The 13,692-nt window shown below is 43.3% G+C and overlaps 1 protein-coding gene across 1 annotated transcript; it reads right to left on the bottom strand.

The window, feature by feature from the left end:
• Positions 1-164: 164 nt before the first annotated feature.
• LOC103358322 (netrin-4-like) lies at positions 165-9,082 on the bottom strand. Its single transcript, XM_008283242.1, has 10 exons — positions 8,809-9,082; positions 8,080-8,636; positions 5,908-6,180; positions 4,965-5,091; positions 4,513-4,701; positions 3,535-3,742; positions 3,281-3,393; positions 3,061-3,129; positions 2,171-2,344; positions 165-1,749 (listed from the first exon to the last, which is right to left on the bottom strand). The coding sequence occupies exons 1-10, from the start codon at positions 8,867-8,869 to the stop codon at positions 1,607-1,609; spliced, it is 1,914 nt and encodes a 637-aa protein (XP_008281464.1). The 5' UTR covers positions 8,870-9,082; the 3' UTR covers positions 165-1,606.
• Between the last annotated feature and the right edge of the window lie 4,610 nt (positions 9,083-13,692).

Genomic DNA, 13,692 nt, shown 5'->3' on the forward strand with positions numbered 1-13,692 from the left:
GAGGGCGGCACTAAAACATGGGTTAAATATCAGTCAGCCACCTCTGCTAGTGAAGATGTAGCAGTAAGACACATCAGGCTATTCTTAGCCTTGTGCTTCAGCATAATGTGACCATGGAATGAAATATAGTTCTCCCAGAAGCATTAAAAACGAGCACACTAATGTGTAGTTTATGCAGTTTTAGATGAAAAAAGAGCAAACAGGACACACAGAAATAGCATTACAAATATCACATTGATGGCAGAGTACGTTCATGCACCCTAAATCACCGCTTTGTCCTCTAAAAGAAAATTTCCAACCCATTTTCTCTTATTTTGGTAAAGTCTTTGGGACAAGGACACGGGTGGTGATGCCATGGCTGAGGAATGCATCATGTCTCCTCACACAGTTTGTCCTTCTCCTTGGAGACAGCACAGCAGGCCTATTCTTAACTGGGCCTGGCTCAAAAATGGCCTGTGGACTCTGGATCTGATACACGGTGATGTCAATTAATACCCCGGCTTTTAATACATATTTATTTTGGGGCAGCTGGAGTCACAGGCCAAAAAGAGAAACATATGTTAAGAGAGCGTGCGCAGTCTTTCTCACAAAGGCACGCCGGCTCCCTACGGGGTTGGGATCAGAGAGGCCTTCTCCAGCGGATCCTCCTCATATGGAAGCGGGTCTTTTGAGGACAGCAAAAATCCTCACGCAGCCCGACGTTTCACCTTCGTAACTGAACTAGCTGTAAGAGCGAACTCAATCCCAAGAGTTTTAGCCAGTTGTGCGTCCTGCAGACCGGGGGGGAGGGTGGAGCGGAGAGTGTTTTGCTCTTGTCAGACAGCAGGCGGGCGAGTGTGCCAGAGCAAAGCAGAGCTGTTCAGATTAAGCCGCCTGATTCCTTTAATGTTTTTTTCATCCTCTCTCCTCATCCAGGAGTTACTTGTTCTGACCTGCACAGTCCCAGACTCCCCGCCAAGGACACCAAGCATATGTACACACTCACACACACACACACACACCCACACACACGCTCATTCTGATGTTGACTCATTCATGATTTATCGCCAATATCTGTGAGACGACAAGGATAATTCAGTCTGCGCCTTTGCAACATTCCAAAGTAAATAGTTCTCAGTGAAATAGATGGAGCAGGACGTGACAGTGCTTTGGCTCATCAACTCTGACAGCAACTTTGGACAGGAACTAAAGTATAATTGAGGATTTAATATGCACTCCTTACTGCTTTATAAATAATTGGAAGGACTTAGGAGCTGAGGCATACCGACACAGGAATAAAAGTTCCAACATCAGCTTTGTCTGGATAAAAGTCTTCACGGCTTGCTTTGTTCTCTTTGATCAGTGACTGTAGTCTGGCGAGGTATCTGTTTCGCTGTATGTGCTTATTTCTACCACCAGTTCACATCATCCACAGTCCTGTAGCATTTCTGGGGGCCACAGGCTGCTTTTTGGGAACACAAGAAATTGTCTGTTTTTGCTTTAGTGTCCAAGCAACGTCCAAGAGTCTCTCCGACAACTGTTTGACCACTTTTTCACTCATCGGACACGTCATCAGATGATCCACCAGTGCTACATCCATCTCTCCTTTGCAGTTCTTAGCGATTCCCTACCAGCGGCCGCAGTCTTTTCTAAGGATGTGCAGGAGTTTACGTCCCAGGCTCGACTTCCACGGTTTAACAAGGCTCTTGGTGTTGACCATAAGTCGGCCAGTCCTCCAGTCTTCATGACCAGCCACTACATACTCAGACCCTGGACAGGAAAAGGGAGAGAAAAGCGTTACTGAATTTCAATTCTGCTGAAAATGTTACTAAAATACACAGAAAAGAAGAGGAATCGCTGTGGGAAGCACATCATTATATCGCTATAATAAGCAGTTAAACACTGTGCTGCTATGGCTGGATACAATGAATGCTGCCAGAAATGATTATTGTGGAGTGTAAGATGTGAAATAGTCTCATAACAGAGAAGTGGCTCTAAAATTTAAGTTGTAAATGTCCCATTTAAATGAGTGATGCAAGGACGCTGGAACCCACTCAGTGCCTCTGCGAGTAGCAACAGGGATCCCCTACTCAGCACAAAGCTGGCAGATTGTTCACTCGAGAGTCGACTAATTATACACTCCTGCATCGTGAGCAGTGACGCTTCTCATTGGAACCGGGTTGCAGCTGACCTGGGTTGAGGATGGGACAGGTACAGCCTTGGATGGTCCAGGACTCTGGGTAAAGAGTAACACTCCCTCTCTGGATCTTCATCTGAGGATTCTGGTATAAGACCTTCTTGACCTTGACTTCCACTTCTGCATGAGAGCCTTTATCATGAGCTGACATCACCTTCCCCACCAGCACTGCAGAGGCAACACACACACTGATTAGCAAAGTAGATGTATGAGAAACAGCCTAATCTTTTACAGCATGGACCGCTTTTAAAATGTGTTTCCAAGGTTGAATAGAAACACAAAGAGGGAGAAAGTACAAAGACTCATAATGCATAATGTCTGCTCTGGCACTGAAGAGACATTTGTCATGTCTCTGAAAATAATCAGAGTGAGGTCATTTTGTTTTTTTCCCCGGGGTGGGTACAAAGATTTGCAGAAACTAGCATAAACTGGAGGAATTAAATTTGAAAGACACAGGAAGCTACCCAACACGGAGGGTCTAATAAAAAGGTGCTACTGAGATGAGCTGCAACATTTATATATTCTTATTTATCTTTTATACTTGTATGTTGCACCATGGGAGTTGTCTTTTAATTTCATTGTACTTTGTGTATGATGACAATAAAAGCATTCTATTCTATTCTATTCTATTCTATTCTGTTCTGTTCTGTTCTGTTCTGTTCTATTCTATTCTATTCTGTTCTGTTCTGTTCTGTTCTGTTCTGTTCTATTCTATTCTATTCTATAGGATTACAGGACGTATTAGTGACTAAAACTTGTGACTTAGTGACTAAAAAGGTTTAATATAAAAGGATCTGGTAGATTTTTCTTGAATAAGCCCACTGTTCTGATTGGCTAACACAATTCTGAATAAATTCTGATTCAAATAAATAAAATTGACTTGCCATAGTCAAACTCTGCAGCACAGAAGAGTTTTGGACTGCCAAGTGTTACTTCTACACATTCACATTTCTCTGAAAAAAAAAAAGAAAGAAAGAAACATCATCAGCAAGAGAAATAATTGCATCATGGTATATAAATTTCAAGATCAAAAACAACTGCATTTCTATCTGTGCAGGCTGATGAGTGTGCATTGCATTAAGTGTGATGTGACCTGTGACTCACCAGAGTGGTGCAGTGCAGAGAAAAGCTCCTCTACCCTAAAGAGTGCCATCTCACTATTATTGCTGCTGTGTCCCATGTGGCCGGTGGCTGTATAGGAGACCTCCACATCTGAGCTGTGCCGCAGAGGTAAAAACCAGTCAGAGGCAGGGCCCCGCTCGGCGGCAATAATCCAGGAAGCACTCTACCTCTACACCATGCATCACTTTATCCAGGTTTATTTTTGCTAAAACATATGTCTTAGTCTTGGCTCTCACCCAGAAATGCAGTCGCCGGTGTAGGGGTCGCAGTCCCCTGTGCAGTCACATGGACGGCAGCCGTATTCATGAAGCCCCCAGTATCCCATCATGCAGCTGTCACAATGGGGGCCTCCAACGCCAGGCTTACAAGTGCACTCCCCACTGCTGGGGTTACAGAGAGGGCTACCACCTGAGAGAGCTGAGCCCACAGGGTGGCAAGAACAGGCTGCAGAGGAGGATAGGTGACAGAACAAGAGGACTGCATGTTAACATCTTTCTAATGTCTCCATCTCTGGCACAGATCTAGATGCACTCAGGATGCATTACGCTCTCAGCCAAAGGGCAAACACACTTGTAGAAGCACAAACAAACAGAGTATATATAGCGAACTCCCAGGGTAATATGAAAGTTAAATGTATTTTATCATCCACTTGTAACAAACGACAAGCTGGGAGTATGTGCTCAACATGGTTTAAGCAGCAGCAGCTAAAACAAACAGCAAAGAGCTCCCCCCTGAGAGGCAGCGAGATGACAGATTGAGTTTGTCACAAACTTGCTTCATCTGTTTCCCAAAATGGCATTTTTGTTCTTAAAAATGCTGCTGCATGCCTGGAGGGGGGGAAAGGGCAAGAATGGGAAAAATGTGCTCAGTTGGACCATGAGAAATTCCTCCATTGTTTGCAATTACAGTCACATTCCAAAACAGTAACGCAGATAAGTAAGCAAGAATGACAGAGATTCCTCCTAAGGAGCAGGCTGCAGTCTTCTTAGTGCCTCATCACCGGCAGGACTTAGAAAGGTGCTGAGGCAAATACCCTTATCAAAGAGATCAATATGTTTTAATCCGGAGGGTGAAACTAAAAATCAAATCTCCATTACTGCTCTCCAAATTTCAAAGGCTGCACCCCTTAATTGGAATTCGCAGCTGGCGTCCATCCAGACAGAGTTGTGGTTTAAGGCAAAAAACAGCTACACTCCAGTATAAAGGGGTCTTACGTTTGCAGGAGTCAGGTGCAGTTTTTGGTCGGTTGGGGTCTCTGTAGAAGCCCATCTTGCAGTTCTGGCAATGCCGGCCTTCTGTGTTATGGTGGCAGTCGTCACACACGCTGCCGCTCCACCGCCCCGTTGCTAACCAAAGTCCTCGGCTGAAGTGACAGCTCTTGGCGTGGCCGTAACACTTGCACTCTTAGGTTCAGATGGACACGCATAATGAAAGAAGGAATGAGGAGTTACACTTTGGTCAGCTCACCTTTGAACCCTGAACCCTGCTGATAGAAGTGACAACTCTTACAATAGCTGACATAAAAAAGAAAGGAGCTGCTCTGTTATTCACCATGCATCAGCATCTAAAAGGTTGCACGTGATTTATGGCACTAAATTCATTTTGGAGATAAGTCAACATGCTGTGTGTCCTACTCTGCATTTGACTCTCCTGCCCCATCACTCACTCTGGCATTCATGCGGTGTCCCTGTGATGCCGTTGGCCGCCTGCCAGGGTTGGTCATTGTAGAGAGGTGCACAGCGCTCGCAGTGGTCGCCGGCTGTGTTATGTCTGCAAACACACTTGCCGTTGACCTGCCAGACAAACACAACGGACAGAAAGTGAATCGTTATTTGATATTTTCTTGCATCTTCTTAATTACTGACTTAATGTTTTACATGAAGGAGTATTAATCAGTGAAAAACGTATTCCAACATGCTGCATATTGCATAATGCACTTGCCCCTCTCCAGGGTTGATGTAATTTTGAGTTTTCATTGTATTTCAATAATATAGTTAATAGGTAATCAAAATTGTTCATCAAAACTTTATTCATTTCATACATCTCTGGTTTGGAGTTAGTGTGCAGACATTACTTTTTAATTCACACAGATATATGATGTGCATATACAGTAACTACCCTCCTGTGTGGTGTTGCAACATGCTGACATCTAAATGCACAATGACGGTGTTTACATGCTGTACAATTACCTGTGCAACATACCTACACCCCTCAGTCTATGTTGGAAATAAACTAGTGCTTCCATTCTCCCCTTACAGTAAAGAGAATAACATGACTGAGACTATGGGTTGTTAAAGTATTAGGCTGAACACCATAATTAAAGTTTCCACATCCTTAAATCCCTGTAATGGTAGGTAAAGCTGTGGCTTAATATCCAGTCTTCACTGCAACCCTCAGCCTCAGCAGCACATACCAGCGCACAGCTGAGTAACAAGGGAGTGGTGGGAACAAAACCCCAAACCCTCTACCCCCAGTCCCACCACATCAACAAAGCAAACAGAAGGCATCAGAAGACTTGACACAACATCTGAGTAAGTTTTCACAACAGAGCAAAAGGCATTGTGTTGTACCTGCAAGCTGTTCATAAAACCCAGCTCAGAATTGCTCACCATGTTGCTGCTCCTCTGTAGGCTGTGCTGGTAGCCTCTGGTGGGTACACAGTGGTCAGCATGTCCGTTGCAAAGGCAGCTGCCTTTGACAATAAAATCATAGATGGCGTAATGGTCCGTGGGGAGGACGGCGGCACCAGGATGTTTGGCCTGGCAGGGACACGTCTGGCTCCGCAGCAGACGGACTCTCAGGTTGGTGATCATGAGCTGGTCCTGAGCGTCCGGCCCGTAGGGATCCACTGAGTGCCAGGGCGACAGAGCGCGATAGATCACCTGGAAATCGAAGGACAGGACACGTGAAAATCTCTTGTTTCACTTGTGAAAGCCTCTCTAACAAGTGTAAAAACGGATCTGACAGACCGTGACGAGAACATAAATTGTACCTCTTGTTTTTTGGCCTTCCAAATAAAAAACAGGCATCAATCTGGTTTTCCTTTCATGCTCCACTGATTGCTGTTCTTGAGCAATCTACAGGTCTGCTACTGTCTGGTTACACTTTGTTGAATATTGATCTTTCATATATATATATATATCCTCTCGCTCTGCATTTTGATTGTAAAATCAGAAATGATCCAGATCCCACTCCCTGCGTGTACATTATGTGCACATAGAGGTGCAAGGCTATTAGCAATCAGCATAAATGACTCCAGACACATACTAAACTATTGTATTTTCAAACATATTTCCTTGAAGGAATTGAAGCATTTTGCATTTTCTGTATGTCCACAAGAACCTTATTAGTATTAATGTGATCTGTCTAAGTGATATCTCACAAATTTCATTTTTTTTAAATAAAAAGCAGCTGTATTTAGTACTTTTTCCAGGTTTGCACAAGTCACTCCCTCAAATAGCCAACAGAAAGGAGTCATTTAATTAGTTTTTGTAACGCTTTCATATGCTGTGTGATCCTCCTGTACATATCTGTGTCTTAAATGTGTGCTGTGCATCAGAGACTTGTTATTGAATCAGCATGTGATGCGGCACCAAGTGGTCAGTGAGTACAATACAGATATCATTCATTCATACAGAGAACCCGATCTGTATATGAATGATCCAATCCATGAATGATCCAATGAATCCAATCTTGTCTCAGAAAAAGTCGATTTATGATGACCACATAATTTCTTTACTACAAAAAGAAAGCTGAACCTAAATGTATTATGTGATATTTAGCAACTTACTCTACAAAGAAAAGATTCATACTTGTTGCAAATACATCAGCTGTATATTCATTCAGTCGTTCAACCAGAATGTCCCAAAATGGTCTCCGGCCCTTTAGAGCAAAAACAAATCTTTAGCAGCCGGTGAGAGTCCCTCTATCTGCAGCCATCTGTTTGAATGAATGACCTGCTCATGAATTAACCATCGCTGGTTTATCTGGCTCAGACGTCCCTGTGATGACACAGCGTGTCCAGAAAATGCTTTGGGAGAACATCAAAGATAAAAGCGAACACTGATATTTTAGTTGTGCATGTCAAAGCAGTTTGAGGCTTAGAAGACACCGCTCATCGGAGGGGATTAGTTTACAAAGCTTGGTCAACTGTTTGCTCTGTGGTTTTGTGTGATATCAGCTTATGGGGCATCCTGGTGCCAATAAATGGACGACAAGACTGAGACAGATGGTGGGTGCCGTTGCTGTGAAGTGATGGGAGGAAAATGTCTGGCAGTGGGTTCTGATGTGGTCAATTTCAAATTTCTGAAATGAAATCATTATCCAACATGGAAACTGTGTTCAGATCTTCCTCTGAGCTACATCTCTGGTGACCCTCTAACCAGATTGTTAGTGAAGAGTTTTGTTGTGATGTAAAGCAAAGAAGTCCATCTCAATTCATTACACTGAATGTCAAGATGTTGATTTAAGTACAAATAGCTTTCACAGTTTTCAGAGTCAGCAGTTTAAACATGGTGAGTCGATAAATGTAGACAGAAATGCTCACAAAGCTGACTGAACTGAATTGGTTTTATCAAACCGGTTTCAACTCTTAAATGATGCCAGACTTTAATGTGGATCTGAATGCTTAATATGTTTAAAATGAAAACAAACTTTTTCCAGGTGGTAGCAGTGTTTCAAACCTTATACACCCATTGCTCAATATATCTGGGTGACATTTACCAGGCACAGTGTTCATGTCTTCCAGTTTCAGAGTTAAACTGACCCACACAGACACCCACCTCTCCTCTGGTACAGGGAAAAGCTCCTGAATACTTGGAGGTACAGGTGGCCCCACTCTCCCCCACCGGTGACCCCTCTGCCTCCCCGAAAACCTCCTCGCAGCGCCGGGCAAAATATCTGAGGGTCTTCCATGTGCGCCCCCGGTCCTGGGAGCGCTCCAGCACCATGGCAGCAGGGCGGGGGGAGCGGAACACCAGGATTAGATGGGTGAAGAGAAATTCCGTCTCCAGGTCCAGCTGGAGCGTCTCCACCTTCACCCCCTCCGCCGACTGCCACCAGGTGTCAGGGTAGCGGAAGGAGGAGTCGCTCATGGCGGAGGGAGGGTGCGCCTGGCTGGGGACGGCGGAGTTGCACCGGCTGCATTGTGCCGCCGGGCAGGACTCCCTGCTGCGGGGGGCTGCAGACTGTTTGTAGAAGCAGAAGGGCTCCGAGGAGTTGAAGCCGCAGACCGACCGGGTGCTCAGCACTCTGCCCTGGGCCAAGTTGCCCATGCGCGGGTTGCACGCTCGGCCAGAGCAGCGGCGCTCCACAGCTGGATCTCTGACTTTAGACGCTTCTGGTGAGAGAAAAGGTGCGTTTACAGTCTAATCTGAGTAAAAGTGAGCTGAGTGGACATATGTCGGTCTATCAAGCCACTGCAAAAGGTGGTCTTGAAATTTGCGCGCACAAATCTGGTTCCATTCATTCACATGCTCTGTAAGTGTCAGGTTTAAACAGGTTCAACTCACCGACTGGAGGAGGAGAGGATGCGCACACCGGGATAATGACAAGTAAAGTCCACAGTCTCATCCTGAAGGAGCAGAAACTCTGCAGAAATCCAAATATCGTAGAGGAAAAACGCGCATTAAACAGGTAGACCTACGGATATCCACTTATTACATACTCCTTCACATATAAAACGACCATTTACAGGACGCAGACATTTGGAAACACTGAGCTTATCTCTGTTGTATTGCAGAAATGCCTCGTTAGACTGAAGTTGTATCATCTGTGAGCTCTGCGGTCATTATCCTTAAATGATTCCATCCCACACACCTCCAGATTCAAGTTTGCTTTGAAGAGTTTCATTGACATTTGGGAATATGAGGAGATTAGCACCGCCCTCTTCTGGTCTTTTCCCAGACCACTCCCATCAACTCCTAAAATCAGGACTTTTCAAAACCATTTCTGGAAGGCTGTTTGGTCTCAAGTGTGCTTTAAAATATAAAAAGTTTTTTACAAAGAGGATGATTATATATTTATCATCATGCTTACATGTATAACTTTGATTCAAGAACAATCATCCACCTTAAGTGAAGACAATTTTAGCCTAAAACCAATAAATGCGTATTCTATCTTAAAGCAGGATTCAGTTCCCCAATAAGCACGACACAAAACAATAACTGAGACATTCAGATCATTTCAGCATACCACTGTGGTGTTACATTCCTGCCACATATCACCACTCACTCCTAAGTGCCATTCATTAGCTACACTTTACCTGCCTTGTCAGACACACAACAGCCCTGGACCTGAGGGGTCGCACAACCCTTGACCTCAAGAATCATTCGGTTGCATGTGTTGCTTTTTGTTTTGTTTTTTTTTACTTTAAGAGCTACATCACCTCTCTGAGCCAAAAGATACTTTCAAGAAAGAAAAAGTGCACCACAGGCAGGAGCAGATTTATCATACTTAATTGATACTGTGTGAAAGCTTTTAAGTGTGGACAGAATGAAAAAAAGAGGAGCAGAAAGTCACAGACTGGACAGACTGATGAGTGAAGATGAAAAAGGGAACAGATTATACATCAGACCTGTGAATACATGAGGTCAGGAGTAATCTGTTCTCGGGGAAAATGACCTGTCACATGAATCATCCTGGTCTATGCGTGCATGTATATGTTAAAGGAGGAGGAGGGGGGGTCGTGAGGATTCTCAGTCTCTTCCCTTAGGCATCCCGGCCCTGACGGATCAGGACATTCCTGGAATACTGCGACTCTCGTCACAGGGACGGCCTCCTCCTCAGTTTAAAAGGGACAGGGTTCGCGTCTGTGTGTTTTTAGATTTGCATGGGCTATTTCGGTTGTCTCCAGATGATCCACCGGGGCGAGGGGTGATGCACCTTGAGCTCTTCTCTTTGCACATCACTTGCATGTTTTTCAATCCTCAAATCCCAGGAGTCACCATGAAAAATGCTGCAGGAAGGATGTCTAATCTTGGCCAGTCTGTGGTGTATTCCCCTGGCAGGATGAAAGCGACGTACATTACAAGCAAATTCCTTGACTCTCTTTAACTGCGGCCATTTGTTGTTTTTCTCTGTTGCACAACTTCTACTCAACCATGTCATTAAAGGAACAGTTTGACATTTTGGAAAACATGCGTGCTTGCTTGTTTCCAGAGACTCAGATAAGAGGACTGCTACCACTCATACGTCTATAAAGTCAGCGTTGGCATAGCTAAGATAAAAACGAAAAAGCTCTAAAGCTTACTAATTAATGCTTTATATTGTTGGTTTGTCACAAAGTGTCAAAGTGAAGGGCTTGTGGAGTCATCTCCAGGTTCAGGCAACCTTCAGAGACTCCCACAGCTCAGGTCGAGAAACAGTCTTGTATCAAACCCACTGTGAAACACACCTTCTAATTTTTACTCTTTTTTTAAGTTAAAAAAAAAAACACATCATATAAGAAGTAATTCAGTGAGGTTTAGAAATGCTTGTTGGTGGATTTTGTTGCAGGCTGGTTGTCTCCAGTCTTTCTTCTCCCAAAGGTTGCAGCTCAGAGCGTACCTTACAGACATGAGAGTGGTATAAATCTTCTCATCTAACTCCTGGTAAGAAAGCAAATACAGATGTTTCCCAAAATATCAAATCATTCCTTGAGGAGAAAACACTGTTGTCCTTAAAAAACAGTGGCTCTAACTTCTCCAACCGGTAATTATATCAGATTTGTTGTATATTTAAACAACCGGCTTGTCAATGCACCACAGACAAAGGCTCAGTGACTAAATGTAAGGCCAAACATTATAATACAGGGGGATTAGTTCAATAACACATGGAATATTGGCATGAAATGATACTCCTTGAGTTAAATTACCTCCCAGCCAGCTACATTCTTGTGCTGGACCTCCGCAGCCAGTGGTGCTGCTCTGGTCTCGTCATCTAATGGCCCAATAAGATGACAGACACGGGGCTGCTGCCCAGCTTTATTTCCAGACTGTAAAAGGATATGGCTCCCTCCCCTCTCATGCTGCCATGTCACCTAGTACCTTCAGCTCACTGAACCGTCTCAACCTTTGCAAGTAATCTGTCTACTCTGCTGTAAAAGCCAGACAAAAAGCCAGACATGCTCCAGGCGAGGAGGGAAGGTGCCTTGCCCACAGGCTAAGCATTAAATGCAGGGCTCTAAACACCCACTGCCGCCGGTTTTCTTGCTCTTCCATTTTTATGACGTTTATCACTGCTATCTTTCTGCTCCATCCTAGCCATAACATCGCCCCCATTCACATTTCATCACGCGTTTTAATCTGTAATGACAAAAACAAAACTGAGAACAGGTCTGTGTTACGTAAATATTGGCTCCGAAATGCAACTCTCCATATGATATCATCCATTTGGCATTAATGTCCTCTGCCAGCTCTCTCCATTCAGACATTTCTGGAAGTTTATACTCTATATTTTTCATCACCTTTTGACACATTCGCTTATTGCACAGGAGAGAAGTAACAGATGACTGAGCACAATCCTAATTTAACAGCAAGAGTGGACACAGAACCAGGGGACCTGTGGGAGTTTCACCTTCATAAAAAACAAAAAAAAACAGGCAGGCAGGCGGACGTGTCCCATTTTTATGTTTTAGTGGTGTAGGAGGGGAACGGAAGTCCCACAGAGGCCTAAAATGTACCCGTGTCATGTCATCTGCTGCATGGCACGAATAAAAGCAGGAAAAAACATACAGTGTTATTAACAGTGAGGGAGGAAGCTGTAATTCTTTTGAACATTGTACTAAGCACAGGTGTGAGTTTTTCTTTTGTGTGCCTGATAAACCATAGCTGCAAAGGCAAACCAGTGGCCATAGAGGCAGAAACGACTGATATTACCGATGACAGGACTGTATGTGTGTTTTACATGTGATGTAACAGACTGCAGCTAACATTACTTTACCGTATCCCTTTGTATTTATAATACTGAATAAAAAGTTTCAATGTTTGTCTGGTAGCAATAAAACTGGCTTCATTTCATGTCTCATTTAAAGTGCTGTTGGAAATTTAAACAAGAAACTAAAGTCTTTACATTTATTTTGCTTGCTGTAACTTGTGTCATCGCTCAAACTATTGATGGAGAGCTGAAACACACACACAAAAAAAATGTAGTGTAGCTTTAAACTTCATTGTTGGGTATTTTTTTAAGCATCTAACTCATACTGTAGACACACATGCATCAGTACAGGGAAAACATTTTGCTTGCTATTTTTTATATTTTACTATTTGAAGTTGATTGTAGTGCTTGATTCTTGTCAGTATTGTATTGTAATTCCCAAAGCAGTGCACTTTAGTCAACATTTGAGCGCTTTAGAGTACTTGTATGCAGCATGGAAACATGACAGAGATTTGTTTGACACATTATCAGAGTATTATGAATAAGAGAATGAGATTCATCTCTAAGACAGATCAAAGACATTTTTTCATTATGGCATGTATAGCAAAACACTAATATCATGCTGCTCTCAAAAAACAAAGTAGGTTGTGACTTTGGAAAGCAAACTAAAGACCTCCAGCAGTTGTTAATCATGGGATGCCTTTTGGCTGATCCAAGCTAAAAACATGTTGAAAGAACATAGCTCCATTACTTAGATCAAATTGACCCTACTTTGCCATTTACTAGGAGTATTTACAACGTTTAAGCGCACCTCTAAGATGAAAATTGCACAAAAAGCCATAAAACGCTTGAAATGTGGCGCTAGGATGAGAATAACCATATCGTTTGTGTGGTAAAGGTGTCCATTACCGCAGATGATTGATGGTAAACCTCTTAAACCTCTACCTTCAGTGGGTGAGGTCGAGGAGGGGGTTCAGCTTCTCCCTGTGGGTGCTTAGCTGAGACAGAATGATAATCTGGGTAAAAGGATGGAGAAGATCTCTGGATTGGAGCCCGTGTTATGACAGGAATGTCTGCTGCCTCACCAGCATGACCCTGCTGTAGGCTGCACGTCTGTCCCCACGTTGTTGTAATGTACTGTATGTAGGAATAACTATACATGTAGCACATCACCTCGAGCAGCCAGACAGCAAGTCCTCGTAGTCACTATGGGCCTTTATTAAACTTCACTGAAGCTGATTTTTGTCTTGACTTTTCTGTTCTATTATCTAAAGAAAATAAAGTTGAGGCTCAACAAAAAATTAACAATTTGTTTCAAACTTTTTGAGTTATGACAGCTTCTAATAAAGTTTTGTTCAACCAACAAGGGAATTAGCTTTTCCTCTGCAAGCAAAAGTATTTTTTATTACCTGTCTTAATTGTCTGAAATTATCTGTTAAGATATGGGAGGATATGATATCCTGAACTCAAGGTGACAAAAAAAATGTAGTCTTCAAGCCAATTTCATTAAGTGACCTCAACTTGAATTAAGTTTTAAATCA

Source organism: Stegastes partitus, unplaced genomic scaffold, assembly GCF_000690725.1.
Source record: "Stegastes partitus isolate 25-593 unplaced genomic scaffold, Stegastes_partitus-1.0.2 Scaffold303, whole genome shotgun sequence".
Classification (NCBI taxonomy): Eukaryota; Metazoa; Chordata; class Actinopteri; family Pomacentridae; genus Stegastes; species Stegastes partitus.